We start from the raw sequence: 25,603 nt of genomic DNA on the forward strand, positions 1-25,603 counted from the left end.
GAAAAAGCGGTCCGTCAGGAGCAAAAAACGTTACATGTAGTGTTTTTTGCTCCCGACGGTCCGCCAAAGCACGACGCATCCGTTGCACGACGGATGCGACGTGTGGCAATTCGTCGCAATGCGTCGTCAATACAAGTCTATGGGGAAAAAACGCATCCTGCAAGAACTTTTGCAGGATGCGTTTTTTCTGCAAAACGACGCATTGTGACGGATTGCAGTTAACGCTAGTGTGAAAAAAATCGTCAGAGATTTGTAGCTGAAACGTGAACGTTTTTGCCCATGGTCGTCTGCAGGCGCCACAACCGTCCGTCCGCAGTGTGTGAACGCGGGTGACAGGAGAGCAGTGCGGCAGCTCCATTGTAGGAGGACGGGCAGCACATATTACCGGCCGTGCTGGCAGTGACACGTGTGATCAGGCCGGTATAGCCGGCAGCCCTCCAGCAGCAGTAACCCGTGAGCTGCCAGCACGCACATTACAGTTATCTCCAGGGGCCATTGCAACGTGGCGCGCTGGCCCCGCCTAGTCATTGAGATACACCTGACCAATCAGAAGCTCTGCAACAAAGTATGTGTTCTAGCACGCCATTGGCTGAGAGCAGGTTCCCATCTCTGCCCGGATCAAGTAAGTGCAAATCTTTAAATGCTCAGTGTAGGTGTCAGCCCGGCCGGGTGAGCGGGGACCGGGGGCGTGTGAGGGCAGCGGTGCACTGGCGTGTACGGGGGTCTGCAAGCTGTTCTGTAGTGCTCACTGATACTGCTGGGTCTCTCCATGTTCTCCATGCATGGGGCTGTGCTCAGAGCTTACGGAATGGGTTCAGGAATGTGCCCAGGGTGGGCTGCACCAAGAAGTGTCTGGTGGTCTGCACCTGAGTGTGCCTGGGATGGTCTGATCCTAGATGTATCTGGTGGTCTGCGCAGGAGTGTGCCCAGGGTGGTATGTGCCTAGATGTATCTGGTGGTCTGATCCTAGATGTATCTGGTGGTCTGCACAGGAGTGTGCCCAGGGTGGTATGTGCCTAGATGTATCTGGTGGTCTGATCCTAGATGTATCTGGTGGTCTGCGCAGGAGCGTGCCCAGGGTGGTATGTGCCTAGATGTATCTGGTGGTAATCGCAGGAGTGTGCCCAGGGTGATATGTGCCTAGATGTATCTGGTGGTATGCACAGGAGCGTGCCCAGGGTGATATGTGCCTAGATGTATCTGGTGGTCTGATCCTAGATGTATCTGGTAAAAGGCGCAGGAGCGTGCCCAGGGTGGTATGTGCCTAGATGTATCTGGTCGTCTGCGCAGGAGCGTGCCCAGGGTGGTATGTGCCTAGATGTATCTGGTGGTAATCGCAGGAGTGTGCCCAGGGTGGTATGTGCCTAGATGTATCTGGTGGTATGCACAGGAGTGTGCCCAGGGTGATATGTGCCTAGATGTATCTGGTGGTCTGCGCCTAGATGTATCTGGTGGTATGCACAGGAGTGTGCCCAGGGTGGTATGTGCCTAGATGTATCTGGTGGTCTGATCCTAGATGTATCTGGTAAAAGGCGCAGGAGCGTGCCCAGGGTGGTATGTGCCTAGATGTATCTGGTCGTCTGCGCAGGAGCGTGCCCAGGGTGGTATGTGCCTAGATGTATCTGGTGGTAATCGCAGGAGTGTGCCCAGGGTGGTATGTGCCTAGATGTATCTGGTGGTATGCACAGGAGTGTGCCCAGGGTGATATGTGCCTAGATGTATCTGGTGGTCTGCGCCTAGATGTATCTGGTGGTATGCACAGGAGTGTGCCCAGGGTGGTATGTGCCTAGATGTATCTGGTGGTCTGATCCTAGATGTATCTGGTAAAAGGCGCAGGAGCGTGCCCAGGGTGGTATGTGCCTAGATGTATCTGGTCGTCTGCGCAGGAGCGTGCCCAGGGTGGTATGTGCCTAGATGTATCTGGTGGTAATCGCAGGAGTGTGCCCAGGGTGGTATGTGCCTAGATGTATCTGGTGGTAATCGCAGGAGTGTGCCCAGGGTGGTATGTGCCTAGATGTATCTGGTGGTCTGATCCTAGATGTATCTGGTAAAAGGCGCAGGAGCGTGCCCAGGGTGGTATGTGCCTAGATGTATCTGGTGGTCTGATCCTAGATGTATCTGGTGGTCTGCGCAGGAGTGTGCCCAGGGTGGTATATGCCTAGATGTATCTGGTGGTAATCGCAGAAGTGTGCCCAGGGTGGTATGTGCCTAGATGTATCTGGTGGTCTGATCCTAGATGTATCTGGTAAAAGGCGCAGGAGCGTGCCCAGGGTGGTATGTGCCTAGATGTATCTGGTGGTATGTGCAGGAGTGTGCCCAGGGTGGTATGTGCCTAGATGTATCTGGTGGTATGCACAGGAGCGTGCCCAGGGTGATATGTGCCTAGATGTATCTGGTGGTCTGCGCCTAGATGTATCTGGTGGTATGCACAGGAGTGTGCCCAGGGTGGTATGTGCCTAGATGTATCTGGTGGTCTGATCCTAGATGTATCTGGTAAAAGGCGCAGGAGCGTGCCCAGGGTGGTATGTGCCTAGATGTATCTGGTGGTCTGCGCAGGAGCGTGCCCAGGGTGGTATGTGCCTAGATGTATCTGGTGGTAATCGCAGGAGTGTGCCCAGGGTGGTATGTGCCTAGATGTATCTGGTGGTAATCGCAGGAGTGTGCCCAGGGTGGTGTGTGCCTAGATGTATCTGGTGGTCTGATCCTAGATGTATCTGGTAAAAGGCGCAGGAGCGTGCCCAGGGTGGTATGTGCCTAGATGTATCTGGTGGTATGTGCCTAGATGTATCTGGTGGTCTGATCCTAGATGTATCTGGTGGTCTGCGCAGGAGTGTGCCCAGGGTGGTATGTGCCTAGATGTATCTGGTGGTCTAAACCTAGATGTATCTGGTAAAAGGCGCAGGAGCGTGCCCAGGGTGGTATGTGCCTAGATGTATCTGGTGGTATGTGCAGGAGTGTGCCCAGGGTGGTATGTGCCTAGATGTATCTGGTGGTATGCACAGGAGCGTGCCCAGGGTGATATGTGCCTAGATGTATCTGGTGGTCTGCGCCTAGATGTATCTGGTGGTATGCACAGGAGTGTGCCCAGGGTGGTATGTGCCTAGATGTATCTGGTGGTCTGATCCTAGATGTATCTGGTGGTCTGCGCAGGAGTGTGCCCAGGGTGGTATGTGCCTAGATGTATCTGGTGGTCTGATCCTAGATGTATCTGGTAAAAGGCGCAGGAGCGTGCCCAGGGTGGTATGTGCCTAGATGTATCTGGTCGTCTGCGCAGGAGCGTGCCCAGGGTGGTATGTGCCTAGATGTATCTGATGGTCTGATCCTAGATGTATCTGGTAAAAGGCGCAGGAGCGTGCCCAGGGTGGTATGTGCCTAGATGTATCTGGTGGTCTGATCCTAGATGTATGTGGTAAAAGGCGCAGGAGCGTGCCCAGGGTGGTATGTGCCTAGATGTATCTGGTGGTCTGATCCTAGATGTATCTGGTGGTATGTGCCTAGATGTATCTGGTGGTCTGATCCTAGATGTATCTGGTGGTCTGCGCAGGAGCGTGCCCAGGGTGGTATGTGCCTAGATGTATCTGGTGGTCTGATCCTAGATGTATCTGGTGGTCTGCGCAGGAGCGTGCCCAGGGTGGTATGTGCCTAGATGTATCTGGTGGTCTGATCCTAGATGTATCTGGTGGTCTGCGCAGGAGCGTGCCCAGGGTGGTATGTGCCTAGATGTATCTGGTGGTCTGATCCTAGATGTATCTGGTGGTCTGCGCCTAGATGTATCTGGTGGTATGTGCCTAGATGTATCTGGTGGTCTGATCCTAGATGTATCTGGTGGTCTGCGCAGGAGCGTGCCCAGGGTGGTATGTGCCTAGATGTATCTGGTGGTCTGATCCTAGATGTATCTGGTGGTCTGCGCCTAGATGTATCTGGTGGTCTGATCCTAGATGTATCTGGTGGTCTGCGCCTAGATGTATCTGGTGGTATGTGCCTAGATGTATCTGATGGTCTGATCCTAGATGTATCTGGTGGTCTGCGCAGGAGTGTGCCCAGGGTGGTATATGCCTAGATGTATCTGGTGGTCTGATCCTAGATGTATCTGGTGGTCTGCGCAGGAGTGTGCCCAGGGTGGTATATGCCTAGATGTATCTGGTGGTCTGTGCCTAGATGTATCTGGTGGTCTGCGCAGGAGCGTGCCCAGGGTGGTATGTGCCTAGATGTATCTGGTGGTCTGATCCTAGATGTATCTGGTGGTCTGCGCAGGAGCGTGCCCAGGGTGGTATGTGCCTAGATGTATCTGGTGGTCTGATCCTAGATGTATCTGGTGGTCTGCGCAGGAGCGTGCCCAGGGTGGTATGTGCCTAGATGTATCTGGTGGTCTGATCCTAGATGTATCTGGTGGTCTGCGCCTAGATGTATCTGGTGGTATGTGCCTAGATGTATCTGGTGGTCTGATCCTAGATGTATCTGGTGGTCTGCGCAGGAGCGTGCCCAGGGTGGTATGTGCCTAGATGTATCTGGTGGTCTGATCCTAGATGTATCTGGTGGTCTGCGCCTAGATGTATCTGGTGGTCTGATCCTAGATGTATCTGGTGGTCTGCGCCTAGATGTATCTGGTGGTCTGATCCTAGATGTATCTGGTAAAAGGCGCAGGAGCGTGCCCAGGGTGGTATGTGCCTAGATGTATCTGGTCGTCTGCGCAGGAGCGTGCCCAGGGTGGTATGTGCCTAGATGTATCTGGTGGTCTGATCCTAGATGTATCTGGTGGTATGTGCCTAGATGTATCTGGTGGTCTGATCCTAGATGTATCTGGTGGTATGTGCCTAGATGTATCTGGTGGTCTGATCCTAGATGTATCTGGTGGTCTGCGCAGGAGCGTGCCCAGGGTGGTATGTGCCTAGATGTATCTGGTGGTCTGATCCTAGATGTATCTGGTGGTCTGCGCAGGAGCGTGCCCAGGGTGGTATGTGCCTAGATGTATCTGGTGGTCTGCGCCTAGATGTATCTGGTGGTATGTGCCTAGATGTATCTGGTGGTCTGATCCTAGATGTATCTGGTGGTCTGCGCAGGAGCGTGCCCAGGGTGGTATGTGCCTAGATGTATCTGGTGGTCTGCGCCTAGATGTATCTGGTGGTCTGATCCTAGATGTATCTGGTGGTCTGCGCCTAGATGTATCTGGTGGTATGTGCCTAGATGTATCTGATGGTCTGATCCTAGATGTATCTGGTGGTCTGCGCAGGAGTGTGCCCAGGGTGGTATATGCCTAGATGTATCTGGTGGTCTGATCCTAGATGTATCTGGTGGTCTGCGCAGGAGTGTGCCCAGGGTGGTATATGCCTAGATGTATCTGGTGGTCTGTGCCTAGATGTATCTGGTGGTCTGCGCAGGAGCGTGCCCAGGGTGGTATGTGCCTAGATGTATCTGGTGGTATGCGCAGGAGTGTGCCCAGGGTGGTATGTGCCTAGATGTATCTGGTGGTCTGCGCCTAGATGTATCTGGTGGTATGTGCCTAGATGTATCTGGTGGTCTGATCCTAGATGTATCTGGTGGTCTGCGCAGGAGCGTGCCCAGGGTGGTATATGCCTAGATGTATCTGGTGGTCTGATCCTAGATGTATCTGGTGGTCTGCGCAGGAGTGTGCCCAGGGTGGTATGTGCCTAGATGTATCTGGTGGTCTGATCCTAGATGTATCTGGTAAAAGGCGCAGGAGCGTGCCCAGGGTGGTATGTGCCTAGATGTATCTGGTGGTCTGCGCAGGAGCGTGCCCAGGGTGGTATGTGCCTAGATGTATCTGGTGGTCTGCGCAGGAGCGTGCCCAGGGTGGTATGTGCCTAGATGTATCTGGTGGTCTGCGCCTAGATGTATCTGGTGGTCTGCGCAGGAGCGTGCCCAGGGTGGTATGTGTCTAGATGTATCTGGTGGTATGCGCAGGAGTGTGCCCAGGGTGGTATGTGCCTAGATGTATCTGGTGGTCTGCGCCTAGATGTATCTGGTGGTCTGCGCCTAGATGTATCTGGTGGTCTGATCCTAGATGTATCTGGTGGTCTGCGCCTAGATGTATCTGGTGGTATGTGCCTAGATGTATCTGATGGTCTGATCCTAGATGTATCTGGTGGTCTGCGCAGGAGTGTGCCCAGGGTGGTATATGCCTAGATGTATCTGGTGGTCTGATCCTAGATGTATCTGGTGGTCTGCGCAGGAGTGTGCCCAGGGTGGTATATGCCTAGATGTATCTGGTGGTCTGTGCCTAGATGTATCTGGTGGTCTGCGCAGGAGCGTGCCCAGGGTGGTATGTGCCTAGATGTATCTGGTGGTATGCGCAGGAGTGTGCCCAGGGTGGTATGTGCCTAGATGTATCTGGTGGTCTGCGCCTAGATGTATCTGGTGGTATGTGCCTAGATGTATCTGGTGGTCTGATCCTAGATGTATCTGGTGGTCTGCGCAGGAGCGTGCCCAGGGTGGTATATGCCTAGATGTATCTGGTGGTCTGATCCTAGATGTATCTGGTGGTCTGCGCAGGAGTGTGCCCAGGGTGGTATGTGCCTAGATGTATCTGGTGGTCTGATCCTAGATGTATCTGGTAAAAGGCGCAGGAGCGTGCCCAGGGTGGTATGTGCCTAGATGTATCTGGTGGTCTGCGCAGGAGCGTGCCCAGGGTGGTATGTGCCTAGATGTATCTGGTGGTCTGCGCAGGAGCGTGCCCAGGGTGGTATGTGCCTAGATGTATCTGGTGGTCTGCGCCTAGATGTATCTGGTGGTCTGCGCAGGAGCGTGCCCAGGGTGGTATGTGTCTAGATGTATCTGGTGGTCTGCGCAGGAGCGTGCCCAGGGTGGTATGTGCCTAGATGTATCTGGTGGTATGCACAGGAGCGTGCCCAGGGTGATATGTGCCTAGATGTATCTGGTGGTATGTGCAGGAGTGTGCCCAGGGTGGTATGTGCCTAGATGTATCTGGTGGTATGCACAGGAGCGTGCCCAGGGTGATATGTGCCTAGATGTATCTGGTGGTATGCACAGGAGCGTGCCCAGGGTGATATGTGCCTAGATGTATCTGGTGGTCTGCGCCTAGATGTATCTGGTGGTATGCGCAGGAGTGTGCCCAGGGTGTTATGTGCCTAGATGTATCTTGTGGTCTGATCCTAGATGTATCTGGTGGTCTGCGCCTAGATGTATCTGGTGGTATGCACAGGAGTGTGCCCAGGGTGGTATGTGCCTAGATGTATCTGGTGGTCTGCGCCTAGATGTATCTGGTGGTCTGCGCCTAGATGTATCTGGTGGTATGCGCAGGAGTGTGCCCAGGGTGTTATGTGCCTAGATGTATCTGGTGGTCTGATTCTAGATGTATCTGGTGGTCTGCGCCTAGATGTATCTGGTGGTATGCACAGGAGTGTGCCCAGGGTGGTATGTGCCTAGATGTATCTGGTGGTCTGCGCCTAGATGTATCTGGTGGTATGTGCCTAGATGTATCTGGTGGTCTGATCCTAGATGTATCTGGTGGTATGCGCAGGAGTGTGCCCAGGGTGGTCTGCGCCTAGATGTATCTGGTGGTATGCGCAGGAGTGTGCCCAGGGTGGTATGCGCCTAGATGTATCTGGTGGTCTGATCCTAGATGTATGTGGTGGTATGTGCAGGAGCGTGCCCAGGGTGGTCTGCGCCTAGATGTATCTGGTGGTCTGCGCCTAGATGTATCTGGTGGTCTGCGCCTAGATGTATCTGGTGGTCTGCGCCTAGATGTATCTGGTGGTCTGCGCCTAGATGTATCTGGTGGTCTGCGCCTAGATGTATCTGGTGGTCTGCGCAGGAGCGTGCCCAGGGTGGTATGTGTCTAGATGTATCTGGTGGTATGCGCAGGAGTGTGCCCAGGGTGGTATGTGCCTAGATGTATCTGGTGGTCTGCGCCTAGATGTATCTGGTGGTCTGCGCACGAGCGTGCCCAGGGTGGTATGTGCCTAGATGTATCTGGTGGTCTGATCCTAGATGTATCTGGTGGTCTGCGCAGGAGCGTGTCCAGGGTGGTATGTGCCTAGATGTATCTGGTGGTATGCACAGGAGCGTGCCCAGGGTGATATGTGCCTAGATGTATCTGGTGGTATGCACAGGAGCGTGCCCAGGGTGATATGTGCCTAGATGTATCTGGTGGTCTGCGCCTAGATGTATCTGGTGGTATGCGCAGGAGTGTGCCCAGGGTGTTATGTGCCTAGATGTATCTTGTGGTCTGATCCTAGATGTATCTGGTGGTCTGCGCCTAGATGTATCTGGTGGTATGCACAGGAGTGTGCCCAGGGTGGTATGTGCCTAGATGTATCTGGTGGTCTGCGCCTAGATGTATCTGGTGGTATGCGCAGGAGTGTGCCCAGGGTGTTATGTGCCTAGATGTATCTGGTGGTCTGATTCTAGATGTATCTGGTGGTCTGCGCCTAGATGTATCTGGTGGTATGCACAGGAGTGTGCCCAGGGTGGTATGTGCCTAGATGTATCTGGTGGTCTGCGCCTAGATGTATCTGGTGGTATGTGCCTAGATGTATCTGGTGGTCTGATCCTAGATGTATCTGGTGGTATGCGCAGGAGTGTGCCCAGGGTGGTCTGCGCCTAGATGTATCTGGTGGTATGCACAGGAGTGTGCCCAGGGTGGTATGTGCCTAGATGTATCTGGTGGTATGCGCCTAGATGTATCTGGTGGTCTGATCCTAGATGTATGTGGTGGTATGTGCAGGAGCGTGCCCAGGGTGGTCTGCGCCTAGATGTGTCTGGTGGTCTGCGCCTAGATGTATCTGGTGGTCTGCGCCTAGATGTATCTGGTGGTCTGCGCCTAGATGTATCTGGTGGTCTGCGCCTAGATGTATCTGGTGGTCTGCGCCTAGATGTATCTGGTGGTCTGCGCCTAGATGTATCTGGTGGTCTGCGCCTAGATGTATCTGGTGGTCTGCGCCTAGATGTATCTGGTGGTCTGCGCCTAGATGTATCTGGTGGTCTGCGCCTAGATGTATCTGGTGGTCTGCGCCTAGATGTATCTGGTGGTCTGCGCCTAGATGTATCTGGTGGTCTGCGCCTAGATGTATCTGGTGGTCTGCGCCTAGATGTATCTGGTGGTCTGCGCCTAGATGTATCTGGTGGTCTGCGCCTAGATGTATCTGGTGGTCTGCGCCTAGATGTATCTGGTGGTCTGCGCCTAGATGTATCTGGTGGTCTGCGCCTAGATGTATCTGGTGGTCTGCGCCTAGATGTATCTGGTGGTCTGCGCCTAGATGTATCTGGTGGTCTGCGCCTAGATGTATCTGGTGGTCTGCGCCTAGATGTATCTGGTGGTCTGCGCCTAGATGTATCTGGTGGTCTGCGCCTAGATGTATCTGGTGGTCTGCGCCTAGATGTATCTGGTGGTCTGCGCCTAGATGTATCTGGTGGTCTGCGCCTAGATGTATCTGGTGGTCTGCGCCTAGATGTATCTGGTGGTCTGCGCCTAGATGTATCTGGTGGTCTGCGCCTAGATGTATCTGGTGGTATGCGCCTAGATGTATCTGGTGGTATGCACAGGAGTGTGCCCAGGGTGGTATGTGCCTAGATGTATCTGGTGGTCTGCGCCTAGATGTATCTGGTGGTATGCGCAGGAGTGTGCCCAGGGTGGTATGTGCCTAGATGTATCTGGTGGTCTGCGCCTAGATGTATCTGGTGGTATGCGCAGGAGTGTGCCCAGGGTGGTATGTGCCTAGATGTATCTGGTGGTCTGATCCTAGATGTATCTGGTGGTATGCGCAGGAGTGTGCCCAGGGTGGTCTGCGCCTAGATGTATCTGGTGGTCTGCGCAGGTATGTGCCTAGATGTGTCTGGGGGTCTGCGCCTAGATGTATCTGGTGTTCTGATCCTAGATGTATCTGGTGGTATGCGCAGGAGCGTGCCCAGGGTGGTCTGCGCCTAGATGTGTCTGGTGCAGGGTGGATTTGATTTAAATCTAACTGATTTAAATCACGATTTAAATCACATTTTAAATCACTAGTCAGTAAGGCTTGATTTAAATCAGTGATTTAAATCAAAGTTTCTACCTAACTGAATTTGATTCCACAGAGGTCCCAGCCTCTTCTTCACGGCAAAAATGTTACAACATGAACAGAGTTGAGAAAAAGACCTTAATCCTATTGTTCTACAAACCTATGAATACAGAATCAACCCCTTCAGTGCCAAGTCCAAGAAGTTATACAATATGTTTCTGATTGTTTGGAGTGGAATAGATCTGCACAACACAAGAAGAATGTGAATCTAAGTGTGAGGAGGAGGAAGGGCAAGCAGACAAGAAAATGAAAGTGAAACTTTGAGCACAATACTGCAGCATAGCCACAGACAGACAAGTCTGGATCTGTTTGTGTGTACGATCTGAGGTTTATTACATTCTTTCTCTATCCCCATGATGGCACCACGGAGAGAGGGGTCCGCCCCCAGGGACAGGAAACCTACAGATGAAAAAGGGCGTACCTCTCTCCCACATCAGTTGGTTTCCTGTCCCTGACAGGGAACCTACAGCATGTACCTGAAGGATTCTTCGTGGGATTCCAGGGAGCTGGCCGGTCGGTTCCTGACAGGGGGCGCCCTGTCACGGCTGGGTCCAGCAGGTTTTCTCCCCCCTTTTCTTCCGACCCTGAAGCACCACCACGGGGGTCGACGGGCCCTATGGGTGAGTGTTGCAGGGGGAGGCAGTGAAGAGGTTCGAGCCTGCCTTCCCCAGTAGAAAAAAAAAAGGGGGAGGAAAGAGGCAGGTGACGGCGGTCACCGATACAGCCTCTGTACCGCTAATCGGTACATGGGGGTAGCGGCGGCTACGCTTCCATAGCAGGCGCAGGAGCGCTAGAGTGCGCAAAAGCGCCTCAGGTCACTGCTGGACACCGCCGCCCAAACCGGAAGTACGGGCAAGGGCGGAACGATAGAACGCGCGCACAGGCGTCCCCGATAATATCTTCCCTATAGGACGCCTGTGCCGCGAACCGGAAGTGACGCGCGCGCATGCGCAGATAACCGCTTCTGCCTGCGGCAAGTTTAAAAAACAGCGTTCTCTATGGAGGAAGCGTGGGAAACCCTCTCTTTTGGAAAACGCAGAGCGGAGCCACTATGAGCGGTAAAGAGCATAAAGAGGCACAGGAATGTGCACAATCATCACCTGAGCAAGTACTGCGTCCGCGCTCACAGCATCAGCGCAAGGGAAACGCTTCATCCCAGCAGCGCAGCAGCAGCGGACGCTCAGGGTCACAACGCAGCCGAGTCTCTGGGAAAAATACGCGGCCAGCGACGAATCCAGTGGATACAGTCCCGAGGCTAGAGACGGTATCTCTTAGTCGTAAGGGGTGAGTGATCTACGTGAAAGTATTAATGTAATACGAGATTACTTTTTTCTCCTAGGGAAGGAAATGTACAGGCAAATCAAAGCACAAAGTGTGTGCGATATGTTTGGAAGAGCTACCTTCCTCATGGGGAAAAAAAGCTATGCGGGTCCTGCATAGAAAAAACCATTCAGGAGGAATCTCCGGCGTTCGCATCAGACCTGAAAACACTAATAAAAAATCAAGTGGAGAGTGCCCTCAAAGGCATTAAAATTCCGAGGAAAAAGCATAGATCAGGTCATAAGTCTCCCAAGTCCAGTATAGACGAATCAGAAAATGAAACATCTGACTCTAATGATTCGTCGACATCCGAGACCTCCTCACTATCATCAGAGGGGGGACGCAGTTGCTTCCCCATCGAGGAGACAGACGCACTGGTAAAGGCCATCAGAACAACTATGGGTCTGGTAGACGAACGTCCTAAAAGAACAGCACAGGACATAATGTTCAGCGGACTAGAACAAAAGAAAAGAAGAGTATTCCCGATAAATGAGAAAATTCATTCTTTGATTAAAAAAGAATGGAAGGAACCTCGTACTAAACGCTCTAACCAAACCTCCCTTTGAACCCCTGACAGAAATTCCTTTAAAGATCTTACCTCTAAAAACCACACTCCTAGTGGCCCTAACCTCAGCTCGTCGTGTCAGCGATATACAGTGGGGCAAAAAAGTATTTAGTCAGTCAGCAATAGTGCAAGTTCCACCACTTAAAAAGATGAGAGGCGTCTGTAATTTACATCATAGGTAGACCTCAACTATGGGAGACAAACTGAGAAAAAAAAATCCAGAAAATCACATTGTCTGTTTTTTTAACATTTTATTTGCATATTATGGTGGAAAATAAGTATTTGGTCAGAAACAAACAATCAAGATTTCTGGCTCTCACAGACCTGTAACTTCTTCTTTAAGAGTCTCCTCTTTCCTCCACTCATTACCTGTAGTAATGGCACCTGTTTAAACTTGTTACCAGGATAAAAAGACACCTGTGCACACCCTCAAACAGGCTGACTCCAAACTCCACTATGGTGAAGACCAAAGAGCTGTCAAAGGACACCAGAAACAAAATTGTAGCCCTGCACCAGGCTGGGAAGACTGAATCTGCAATAGCCAACCAGCTTGGAGTGAAGAAATCAACAGTGGGAGCAATAATTAGAAAATGGAAGACATACAAGACCACTGATAATCTCCCTCGATCTGGGGCTCCACGCAAAATCCCACCCCGTGGGGTCAGAATGATCACAAGAACGGTGAGCAAAATTCCCAGAACCACGCGGGGGGACCTAGTGAATGAACTGCAGAGAGCTGGGACCAATGTAACAAGGCCTACCATAAGTAACACACTACGCCACCATGGACTCAGATCCTGCAGTGCCAGACGTGTCCCACTGCTTAAGCCAGTACATGTCCGGGCCCGTCTGAAGTTTGCTAGAGTGCATTTGGATGATCCAGAGGAGTTTTGGGAGAATGTCCTATGGTCTGATGAAACCAAACTGGAACTGTTTGGTAGAAACACAACTTGTCGTGTTTGGAGGAAAAAGAATACTGAGTTGCATCCATCAAACACCATACCTACTGTAAAGCATGGTGGTGGAAACATCATGCTTTGGGGCTGTTTCTCTGCAAAGGGGCCAGGACGACTGATCCGGGTACATGAAAGAATGAATGGGGCCATGTGTCGTGAGATTTTGAGTGCAAACCTCCTTCCATCAGCAAGGGCATTGAAGATGAAACGTGACTGGGTCTTTCAACATGACAATGATCCAAAGCACACCGCCAGGGCAACGAAGGAGTGGCTTCGTAAGAAGCATTTCAAGGTCCTGGAGTGGCCTAGCCAGTCTCCAGATCTCAACCCTATAGAAAACCTTTGGAGGGAGTTGAAAGTCCGTGTTGCCAAGCGAAAAGCCAAAAACATCACTGCTCTAGAGGAGATCTGCATGGAGGAATGGGCCAACATACCAACAACAGTGTGTGGCAACCTTGTGAAGACTTACCGAAAACGTTTGACCTCTGTCATTGCCAACAAAGGATATATTACAAAGTATTGAGATGAAATTTTGTTTCTGACCAAATACTTATTTTCCACCATAATATGCAAATAAAATGTTAAAAAAACAGACAATGTCATTTTCTGGATTTTTTTTTCTCAGTTTGTCTCCCATAGTTGAGGTCTACCTATGATGTAAATTACAGACACCTCTCATCTTTTTAAGTGGTGGAACTTGCACTATTGCTGACTGACTAAATACTTTTTTGCCCCACTGTACAAGCGTTATCTTCATGCCAGCCCTTTACTCAGATACTTGATGACAGAGTCATTCTAAAAACTGACCCGGCTTATCTCCCTAAAATAACGTCACAGTTTCATAGAACGCAAGAAATTTCTTTACCCTCCTTTTGTCCCAACCCTAAAAATGAGGGGGAAAAGACACTGCATACCCTAGATGTAAAAAGATGTCTGGTCCAATATCTATCAGCCACTAGGGAGTGCAGGAAGGATAGGGCTCTGTTTGTCTGCTTCCAGGGTCCACGGAAGGGACAAAAAGCATCGAAAGCCACCTTAGCGAGATGGATAAGAGACGCCATCGCCCTATCTTACTCATCCTGTGGGACAGCCATCCCAGAGAATATAAAGGCTCATTCGACCAGAGCAGTGGCATCATCCTGGGCGGAGAGAGCTGGCGCTTCAATACAACAGATATGTAGAGCGGCCACTTGGTCTTCCCAGTCTACATTTTTCAAGCATTACCGCTTAGACTTGACCTCCTCTGATCCTACCTTTGGGCGAAGGGTTCTAGAGGCAGTGGTCCCTCCCTAAGAGCTCTATCTATTCAAATCTCTCCGTGGTGCCATCATGGGGATAGAGAAAATGGTAGTTACCTGCAGATAACGGTATTTCTCTGATCCCATGATGGCACCCGTATATTCCCTCCCTTTTCACACACAGGTGTGCACTTGATAATGTACTAGTAATTAATTTTAGTCACGGTGCCTCTGTTAAGTTAAATAGGTTAAGTTTAATTTGTGCAAATATTGAGTTGCAGCTGAAGTTCTGTATAAGGCTCTGTAATCCAACTGATGTGGGAGAGAGGTACGCCCTTTTTCATCTGTAGGTTTCCTGTCCCTGGGGGCGGACCCCTCTCTCCGTGGTGCCATCATGGGATCAGAGAAATACCGTTATCGGCAGGTAACTACCATTTTCCTTATAATGGCAGCAGGCCGTAAAAGAGACCCAGTTTGGGAATATTTTAATGAAGCTCCTTCGCCTATCGGTAAGGCAGGCATGCGTGCAAAATGCAAACGATGCAACAAAGAGGTGCAAGGCCCGGTGGCGCGAATGAGGCAACATCATGAGAAGATTAGTCATCTTCATCACCGCACTTCTCATGATGTTGCCTCATTCGCGCCACCAGGCCTTGCATCTCTTTGTTGCATCGTTTGCAGTTTGCACGCATGCCTGCCTTACCGATAGGCGAAGGAGCTTCATTAAAATATTCCCAAACTGGGTCTCTTTTACGGCCTGCTGCCATTATAAGGAAAGAATGTAATAAACCTCAGATCGTACACACAAACAGATCCAGACTTGTCTGTCTGTGGCTATGCTGCAGTATTGTGCTCAAAGTTTCACTTTCATTTTCTTGTCTGCTTGCCCTTCCTCCTCCTCACACTTAGATTCACATTCTTCTTGTGTTGTGCAGATCTATTCCACTCCAAACAATCAGAAACATATTGTCTAACTTCTTGGACTTGGCACTGAAGGGGTTGATTCTGTATTCATAGGTTTGTAGAACAATAGGATTAAGGTCTTTTTCTCAACTCTGTTCATGTTGTAACATTTTTGCCATGAAGAAGAGGCTGGGACCTCTGCGGAGTCAAATTCTGTTTTGAGAACTGCGTAAGTAAAGCGAGCGTCTGTGATAATATAGGAGAGAAACTGCCCACTAATCCTACAGAAACCTCTGGAAGAGCATGGCATTGTGAATGTTACACATACACAGCCTTTATTCTACTGAGTTAAACAACTCAGCTTTATCTCATGATGGAAGAACCTTTGGATGGTAAAATATTTTCCTCAAAAAGCAGTTTACTGAAAAAAATCCGATTTAAATAAAAAAAATCCGTTTTTTTTTTTTTTTAAAAAACATTGATTTTTATCCACCCTGATCTGGTGGTATGCGCAGGAGCGTGCCCAGGGTGGTATGTGCCTAGATGTATCTGGTGGTCTGATCCTAGATGTATCTGGTGGTATGCGCAGGAGCGTGCCCAGGGTGGTCTGCGACTAGATGTATCTGGTGGTATGCGCAGGAGCGTGCCCAGGGTGGTATGTGCCTAGATGTATCTGGTGGTCTGCACGTGAGTGTGCCTGGGCTGGTCTGTGCCTAGATGTATCTGGTGGTATGCGCAGGAGCGTGCCCAGGGTGGTATGTGGTGGTCTGCACCTGAGAGTGTCTGGGATGGTATGCACAGGAGCATGCCCGTGGTGGTCTGCGTCTTAATGTGTGGGGTGGTCTGCACGTGAGTGTGCCTGGGCTGGTCTGCGCCTTGATGTATCTGGTGGTCTGCACGTGAGTGTGCCTGGGGTGGTCTACACCTAGATGCATGTGGTGGTCTTCACCTGAGTGTGTCTGGGATGGTATGCACAGGAGCGTGCCCGTGGTGGTCTGCGCCTAGATGTACCTGGTGGTATGCATAGTAATGTGCCCAGTGTGGTCTGCACCTAGATGCATGTGGTGGTATGCACTGGAGCGTGCCCATGGTGGTCTGCACCTAGATGTACCAGGTGGTATGCACATTAATGTGCCCTGGGTGGCCTGCGTAAAGATGTGTCTGGTGGTCTGCGCCTGTGCATACCTGTTGCCGTCTTCGCCAAAATGTCTTGTGGCCTGCGCCAAGATGTGTCTGGTGGTCCCAACATGAGCGTGCCGGTGGTGGCCTGCGCCATGATGCCTGGGTTGATCTGTGCCATGATGTCTGGTGGTCTGCATGTGAGCGTGCCTGGGGTGGCCTGTGCCTGAGCTTGCCTGGGTTGATCTGCACTAAGATGTCTGGTGGTCTGTGCCAAGAGGTGCCTGGGTTGGTCTGCACCAAGTTGTGTTTGGTGGTAAGCCCTTAGTGTTCCCATGGTGGTCTGCACTCAAATATACTCACTTGTTTGCCTTTCTTTGTCAGGTGGTCTGTGCCTTCTTTTTGTACTCTGGGATGGTGGTTTACATCCTCTAGAGGTGCTGTCTCCCGTTAGTTGATGAAGTAGTGTAGAGTTGGCATCTCCACTTAATCCAAGGGTTGTACAGAGTGAGAATGTCATGAATGAAGAGGGTGTAGGAGATTGTGAGACAATACAGTAAGCGTCCAGGATTATACGATGAGTGCAGACAATGCTCAGGAGAAGGAAACGATCCACCAAGGTCATAAGCAGGCCTAGGATGTTACCTGACAGTGCGTCAGATGTGTCCACCTATGTAAGAGCTACTGTATGGTATTGGGGCATGGAGAACCGATGCATCTTGAGTGGTACTTGTTGAGTCACCCATTTTCTGCCCAGCCAGTCCTTAGAATAGGAACTGTGCCCAATTCTCACTGAGCATTCACTTTTATAAATATTTTAAATAGCACCATCATATTCCGCAGCGCTTCACAAATATTATCACTGTCCCCATTGGTGCTCCCGATATAAATCCCCTATCAGTATGTCTTTGGTGTGTGAGAGGATACAAGAGGAAGTCCACACAAACCCAGGGAGAACCTGCAAGCTCCAAGTAAGAAGATAAAGTGCACCTCACTGTTCTTGTGTGCAGAACGGCCATCTTTCTCTCTGGTCCCGCTGGCTCCATTGCTGCATATTTTTAACTGATATTTGATACGTGATGTTGTACAGATGGGAGTGCCACTTTATCTCCTTACTTGGACTTATTGCAATTGTTTATGTTCAGCACCACGAGATCCATTTCCGCTATATTGTCTCCTATTTAACTTACTCCATTTTGATTGTACCAAGTCACTTTTTGTTGTCATAGAACTTGTATGGAAAAAGTCACTTCGCACAATCAAAACTCCTTACACATACTGTCCCTGGGGGGGGGGGGGGGGGGCGGGGGAGATTTGACCCCAGGACCCCAGTATTGCAAGCTGCAGTGTTGCCCATGTTTCCTCAGCAGCTCTACCACCCAACTTGCAGGCCGCGTTCAAGGCCAGATCAGACCATCAGAGTCTCTTGTGTTCACAAGGGTTAACCAGAGTCCGGTCTCTTTTGCCCACTCCAGTGTCCCCCAATCTTTAATCCTCCTTACGTAGTATATACTGTAACCATGGACCTGTGCTCTTCCAGTTCCAGCACTGTGGTGAGGCGGAGGGAGATGCAGCCTGAAAGCCTTTTATACTTCTTACTACTATGTGCTGGAGAGATCCTTGCCAAACCCATGTTTCGCAAGGAGAGGATCCGCCTGGACCCTGAGCTCAATACACAAATCCATGAAGAGAACCAGAGCTTCCAGATGGATCACGAGGCTTTCCTGGGGAAGGATGAGGCCAAGACCTTCGACCAACTCACATCAGAAGAAAGCAAAGACAGACTGGGGTGAGCTTTTACAATCCTACTTATACTGGGGGCAAAAAGAGGCACAAGAAGTTGGGTGGCAATCGGGAGGCTTGATTTCTGGGTGACCGCCCCTCTGGGTACTGTAGTGACAGTCATTAGACCTCTCCATATGGGGGGGGGTCTGTCACCCCAAGATGGCAACTAAACTTCTTAAACGCTTATATAGGGGACCTAGCCCCTACTTAGATCATACTAGGCAAGTATCGTTTTACTTAAAATTTTATTAAAACAAACATTATTTGCTATGTAAATGAGGACGCATGCACCCTTGGTGTGGGTTATGCCATACCCTTCTATGTGCATAATAATGCCTGTGATTGACCAAACGCTGTCATATTCTTTCATGTTTAATATAAATAATCGTGGCACTCAACTTTTTATCTGATATGAAGGTTTTAATGCAGTCCCAAAAACAACAACGTTTCGGTCCCTCAAATGGACCTTTATCAAGTACGTAATAGTAATCAGACTTTTCTCTGTGGTACAGTGGGTACTGAGTAGGTGTCAAAATCCGTGTATATATTAAACAAGGCCTGGTGTGCCTCTTAGGTATATATAGATCCCAAAGCCAAATATAGGTTCTAGGATTGTAATGCGTGTGATCTCAAGGATGCTATGTTTATGACAGATGTAACTCGGCGTTATGTTCCATGGAGAATTACTCTAGGGACGTCCTTAGGGGTATGCAATATTTCCTGTGCAAAAGTCATCTACTTCACCCCAGTGGTGATTCAGTGGGCTGCTGAACGGTGTCCTCAATGCGGTGTCCACCGCGTGGGCTCAGAGCTACCGTTTATTACATGTGTATAATGTTCTGGTTCTTCTCAGTGTTACCCAGGAGCGTGTACACGGTTGTATGACTGGAGCTGAGGAATTTAATGATGTGAACTCTGGTTTTTCATGGTGGGGAGCGCGGCACTAGGTTTCCCTGTCCCCAGTACGGTAGTCCTGCTGTGCAGTAACGCCCTCCGCTCGTCCCTATGTGAGCTGTTCCTTCTAGCTCTGTAGGAAATAATGGGCAGACTCGCTTATGTGACTGCCTTGATTTCGGTAGCAAGTTGCCAACGTTTGCTGCACATTTTTACTTTTAGCGATACTGGTTTCACACGTCTGTGTTTTGCTATCTGACCTCAGCCCGTGGTGCGTGGACGGGCCGCAGGTCTCCTGACCCAAACACGTCAGCCGCACAGGCCTGTATAGAAGACTAGCCCTGGTCAAGAGACCCACCGCCAGTCTGTACGTCGGCCCGCGCCTCACAGGGGCGTCATATTGTCGGCCTTTCACCTGTTCTTATCCAGCAGGAAATTGGCCATAAATTTCCTCAGCTTACACATTATACAGCAGGTTTTCTTTGTTTTTTCTTTACTACCTAGTACCATCAGTAAATCTATTATTTGGACGACACTAGCCAGGGCCCCCATGTCTCTTTAGGTTTAAGTGTTCATTTGTTTGTATGCACTGTGGTTGTATCCACCTCTCTATTTGTCACATATATTGAATTTGAATAACGTTTTCTCTATTTTTACATTTCTGTTGGCGTGTTTTATCATCCTTCGCTCTCTAGCCGTATGTTCATTATACAGCATTAGTAAATCTGCCCCCATACTGCACAGGTGTTGTGCCCATTGCCCCTCGGGGTCATCAAGACTCAGTTGTTGGAGCAGTGGTCTTGGTTTCATCCCCATGGTTGCTGGATGCCAACCTACTCCAGTCTGCAGGATGTCCGACCAGCCAGAGGTGTTGTTACATGACCTTCCCCTGAATGGCATCGGCTTTGCTTGGGTGACTATTGAGGGTTAATAAGCGTATAGTACAGTCGCTGTTGCAACATTTTCTGCACAGTTTGTATAGGGATATGCGGAGAGATGGGTTCATCTTGGCTTTGTAGTCCACAAACTTAAAATGTAGCATGTTTGTAATATGGTATATCTTCATAGTCTGCTGTACTGTGTTGATGCGTGCATTGTAGCCAAAAAAAAGTCTTTCACTGGAAACTGTCAGTAGGTTGCTGGGGCCTGTTACCTTTATAAAAAATATTTTACTTTATCATTTGATTTTGTCCTTGTATTCTGAAAGCTACAGTCCTGCCCCTGAGTTGGTGCTCATATTGGGCCCCCAAAACCTTAAATGGAAAATTAGGGCCTGTCACTAAAGTGGCATACAATTATTATTTATTTACCGGTATTTGTTTCTCCCCATTCAGTGAGAAAAATAATGGTACAGTACAGGTCCATACAATTAACGCAATACTCCATATTGTTTTACATCTTGCACAGGAACATTTGAGGTATCGTGCTCATGACAGAAGTGTATACATAAAATAGCATTAAGGATTTGGGGGTGAATTTTTTTTCTTCCATGTATTTGTAGCCCAAAGAAAATTTTTTAGTAAAAAATGTGTCATTTTTTGCATTCTATAGCGTGTGTGTTGCATTGCCTTTTACTAGGTACAGAAGTTAAGGCTATGTGCACACGTTCAGGATTTCTTGCAGAAAATTCCTGAGAATTCCGGACATTTTCTGCAAGAAAAGCTCATGCGTTTTTGCCGCGTTTTTTTCCGGACACTTCCCAATGCATTTTGGAGTGGGAAATCCGCAAAAAAAAACAGAAAATTAATGAACATGCTGCGTTTTTTGCCGCGATGCGTTTTTTTCGCGGAAAAAAACGCATCATGTGCACAAAACATGCGGAATTCATTCTAAATGATGGGATGCTTATTGTATGCGGTTTTTTTGCGGTTTTATAGCGTTTTTATTGGGAAAAACCACGAAAAAACCGCAACGTGTGCACACAGCCTAAGAGTGAGCTCTTGTGAAGTTTAGCACTGTAATGTTCCTTCCAAGCTGGTTCATGCCCAAATGAAAGTTGAGCTGACTGAGCTCCCTGATGGATTCTGTTTACTCATTCTGCACCCGGCAATAGACAGTACAACATGAAGCCTCCAGATTGCAAATGGTGCAGAATTTTTAATGCAACATAATTTAAAAAAATATTTTTTACCAAAAAACATGTATTTAAATAAAAAAAAAAAAGCCCTGAAAATGTTGGCCCATGGGGACTTCAGAGTGGAAACATTTATAGAAACCACCAAGAGCAAGCGACACTACTGTCCTCCTCTTCCTCGACCTGTCGGCTGCCTTTGACACAGTGGACCATTCCCTATCATTACAGACCCTCTCATCCCTTGGCATCACAGACTTGGCCCTATCCTGGATCTCATCATACCTAACAGACCGGACATTCAGCGTCTCCCACTCACACACCACCTCCTTACCTCGCCCCCTATCTGTCGGAGTCCCACAAGGTTCAGTCCTAGGGCCCCTGCTGTTCTCTATTTACACCTTTGGCCTGGGACAGCTCATAGAATCTCATGGCTTTCAGTATCACCTCTATGCTGACGACACACAGATCAACATCTCTGGACCAGATATCACCTCCCTACTAACCAGAATCCCTCAATGTCTGTCCACTATTTCATCATTCTTCTCCACTAGATTTCTGAAACTTAACATGGACAAAACAGAATTCATCATCTTTCCCCCATCTCACGTGACCACCCCAACGAACCTATCCATTACAGTAAATGGCTGCCCACTCTCCTCAGTCCCACAAGCTCGCTGCCTCGGGGTAATCCTTGACGCTGATCTCTCCTTCAAACCACATATCCAAGCCCTTTCCAATTCCTGCCGACTTCAACTCAAAAATATTTCACAAATCCGTTCATTCCTCAACCAATAATCTGCAAAAACCCTAGTCCATGCCCTCATCATCTCTCGCCTTGACTACTGCAACCTCCTGCTCTATGGCCTCCCCTCTAACACTCTTGCACCCCTCCAATCTATTCTAAACTCTGCTGCCCGACTAATCCACCTGTCCCCCCGCTATTCCCCGGCCTCTCCCCTCTGTCAATCCCTTCACTGGCTCCCCATTGCCCAGAGACTCCAGTACAAAACCCTAACCATGACGTACAAAGCCATCCACAGCCTGTCTCCTCCATAATCTGTGACCTCGTCTCCCGGTACTTACCTACACGCAACCTCCGATCCTCACAAGATCTCCTACTCTACTCCCCTCTTATCTCCTCTTCCCACAATCGTATACAAGATTTCTCTCACACATCACCCCTACTCTGGAACTCTCTACCACAACACATCAGACTCTCGTCTACCATCGAAACCTTCAAAAAGAACCTGAAGACCCACCTCTTCCGGCAAGCCTACAACCTGCAGTAACCACCGATCGACCAAACCGCTGCATGACCAGCTCTATCCTCACCTACTGTATCATCACCCATCCCTTGTAGATTGTGAGCCTTCGCGGGCAGTGTCCTCACTCCTCCTGTACCAGTTATAACTTGTATTGTTTAAGATTATTGTACTTGTTTTTATTATGTATACCCCTCCTCACATGTAAAGCGCCATGGAATAAATGGCGCTATAACAATAAATAATAATAATAGAAACCAAATAAATCTTCATATTTATAAATCATATTTTTGTTCCTAGCAATATAGTTGACAGGATTGACAGTGACAGTAATGGGCTAATTAGCACTGAGGAGCTGACGGCCTGGATTAAGCGGGTCCAGAAAAGATACGTCTATGAAAATGTGGCTCGAGTGTGGAAGGACTATGACGTCAATAATGATAACCACATATCCTGGGAAGAGTACAAGCAGGCCACATATGGGTATTACTTGGGTAAGTTGCTTATTGTATGTATTCTGCCGCTGACTCAATATATTGAGATAGTGTTGAAGGAGAGGTCATTAATTTTTGTTTTAAAGAAAACCAATTTTGGTGATATTTATATTTTTTATTTTTGTTTTTATCCCAAAATATCAATATTCATGTGTTGTGTTTTTTTTTTCTCTCCATTTTGAGGTACATGTACTGCATTGTATAATTGTAATTGTTTTTTAAGGGATGTAAGAGTGGAGAAAACTCTTTTATATTGCCATTAGTTTGTGGGTTTGGTTTTTATGGTGTTCCCTTTTTGATGTATTTTTTATTGTTTGGGACAGTATTTATTTATTTTTTTTTTATGTTTATGATTTTGTACTTTTGCCCAATAAAAACTCTTTACTTGAAAAACTACCGTATATACTCGAGTATAAGCCGACCCGAGTATAAGCTGACCCCCCTAATTTTGCCACAAAAAACTGGGAAAACTTATTGACTCGAGTATAAGCCTAGGGTGGAAAATGCAGCAGCTACCGGTGAATTTCAAAAATAAAAATAGATGCTCCATACCGTTCATTATGGCCCCATAGCTGTGCCATATAGTGCTCTGCACCGTTCATTATTTCCCCATAGCTGTGCCATAGTGCTCTGCGCAGTTCATTATTGCCCCATAGCTGCCATATAGTGCTCAGCACCGTTCATTATTGTCCCATAGCTGCCATATAGTGCTCTGCACCGTTCATTATGGCCCCATAGCTGCCATATAGTGCTCTGCGCCGTTCATTATTGTCCCATAGCTGCCATATAGTGCTCTGCGCCGTTCATTATTGCCCCATAGCTGCCATATAGTGCTCTGCGCCGTTCAGTATTGCCCCATAGCTGCCATATAGTGCTCTGCACCGTTCATTATTGCCCCATAACTCCCATATAGTGCTCTACACCGTTCATTATTGCCCCATAGCTGTGCCATAGAAAGCTGTGCCATTGCTGCTGCAATAAAAAAAAAAAAAAAAATGCCATACTCGCCTCTCTTGCTTGCAGCTCCCAGCGTCTCGTCCCGGTGTCTCTCCGCACTGACTGATCAGGCAGAGGGCGGCGCACACTATATGCGTCATCGCGCCCTCTGACCTGAACAGTCAGTGCAAGAGGACGCGAAGACAGAGCGGCGCCCGGCGTGTGGAAAGCGGACAGGTGAATATTACATACTTACCTGCTCCCGGCGTCCCGCGCCCTCTGCCTGTCACACGGTCTTCGGTGCCGCAGCCTCTTCCTCTATCCCTCTATCAGCGGTCACCGGCACTGCTGATTAGAGAAATGAATATGCGGTTCCACCCCTATGGGAGTGGAGTCCATATTTATTTCTCTAATGAGCGGTGCCGGTGACCGCTGAAGAGGGAAAGAACTGCAGCACCGAAGACAGTGTGACAGGCAGAGGGAGCGTCAGGATCGCCGGGACTAGGTGAGTATGCCTCAGCGCCCTCTCCCCCTCACCCGCCGCCCCTTCCGCCCACCGTGACTCGAGTATAAGCCGAGAGGGGCACTTTCAGCCCAAAATTTTGGGCTGAAAATCTCGGCTTATACTCGAGTATATACGGTATTTGTTTTATGTGCTGGTGTTTAAAAATCCGTAATATTTTTATTTTTCCATAGCTGGAGTTGTGTGATGGATTTTTGTTTACTGGGTGACTTGTACTTCTCTTTGATGTGATTTTTGGGTATATTTGAAGGCTTTTTCATAAGAATTTTATTACATTTTTTTTTAAGACTTAACCCCTTAGTGACGGAGCCAAATTTTTAAAATCTGACCAGTGTCACTTTTTGTGGTAATAACTCTGCAACGCTTCAACAAATCCCAGTGATTTTGAGATTGTTTTTTCCTGACACATTATACTTTATGATAATGGAGAACTTAGGTCAATATGTTTTGTGTTTATTTATAAAAAATATCAAAAATTTGAGAAAAATTTTAAAAAATTTGCAATTTTCTAAATTTGATTGATTATCCCTTTAATCCAGATGGTCATACAACAGCAAACCATTAATAAATAATATTTCCCACATGTCTGCTTTACATCATCACCTTTTGTCAAATGTTGTTTTATTTTGTTAGCATTTTAGGAGGTTTAAAAATGTAGCAGAAATTTTTCATTTTTTTCAAGGAAATTTGCAAAATGTATTTCTTTAGGGACCTATCCATGTTTGAATTGACTTTAGGGGTCCCATATATTGGGAAACCCACAAACGTGATACCATTTTAAAAACCGCACCCCCTGACGTATTGAAAACTGCTGTCAGGTAGTTTATTAACCCTTCAGGTGCTTTACAGGAATTAATGCAAAGTGGCATGACAGAAATGAAAATGTGTATTTTTACCACCTAAATGCCGCTAACTTCTGAACAGATTACTACAGCTGTCAGACTCTAAGGCCGCTATTTGGTCATGAATTGCCATTGCAAATATCAAGACCACAAAATCATGATCTGAGGGCACCAATTTGGATACAGAGGAAGCCTCCACACTCTGTTAACCATTTATAATGATGTAGTCACTATTGACAGCAGCATCTAAGGGGTTAAACAGATTTGTACGGTGCCAACACTGATCGTGGCTGATGCAGCAAGTTGTCAGCTATAGTGGACAGCCGACAGCTGCTGGATTGTCACCTGTATTCTCTTATATCTCAGGTCAGTTAAAAGACGTATTGGCTGTCATTAAGGGGTTAATGAACAAACAAATTACAATTTGCATTGGGTTGAAGTGTCAAAGGAACTTGAACACATGATCCTCTGATTACTTAAGGTACTGTCACACTAGACGATATCGCTAGCGATCCGTGACGTTGCAGCGTCCTCGCTAGCGATATCGTCCAGTGTGACAGGTAGCAGCGATCAGGCCCCTGCTGGGAGATCGCTGGTCAGGGAAGAAAGTCCAGAACTTTATTTCGTCGCTGGACTCCCCGCAGACATCGCTGAATCG

The 25,603-nt window shown here is 48.6% G+C and overlaps 1 protein-coding gene across 2 annotated transcripts in view; it reads left to right on the top strand.

Moving 5' to 3' along the window:
- The first annotated feature begins 511 nt into the window (after positions 1-511).
- The window catches only part of RCN1 (reticulocalbin 1), a 70,653-nt gene continuing 45,561 nt past the window's right edge, over positions 512-25,603 (top strand). The window contains exons 1-3 of one of the 2 annotated variants that reach the window (XM_069740275.1): positions 512-622; positions 17,676-17,924; positions 22,451-22,644. In XM_069740275.1, coding sequence (XP_069596376.1) covers positions 17,704-17,924; positions 22,451-22,644 — 415 coding nt within the window. In that variant the 5' untranslated portion in view covers positions 512-622; positions 17,676-17,703. Of the gene's footprint in view, positions 623-646; positions 670-17,675; positions 17,925-22,450; positions 22,645-25,603 lie in introns of those variants that run through there. The other variant, XM_069740276.1, reaches the window with a different exon arrangement.

Source organism: Ranitomeya imitator, chromosome 9, assembly GCF_032444005.1.
Source record: "Ranitomeya imitator isolate aRanImi1 chromosome 9, aRanImi1.pri, whole genome shotgun sequence".
Classification (NCBI taxonomy): domain Eukaryota; kingdom Metazoa; phylum Chordata; class Amphibia; order Anura; family Dendrobatidae; genus Ranitomeya; species Ranitomeya imitator.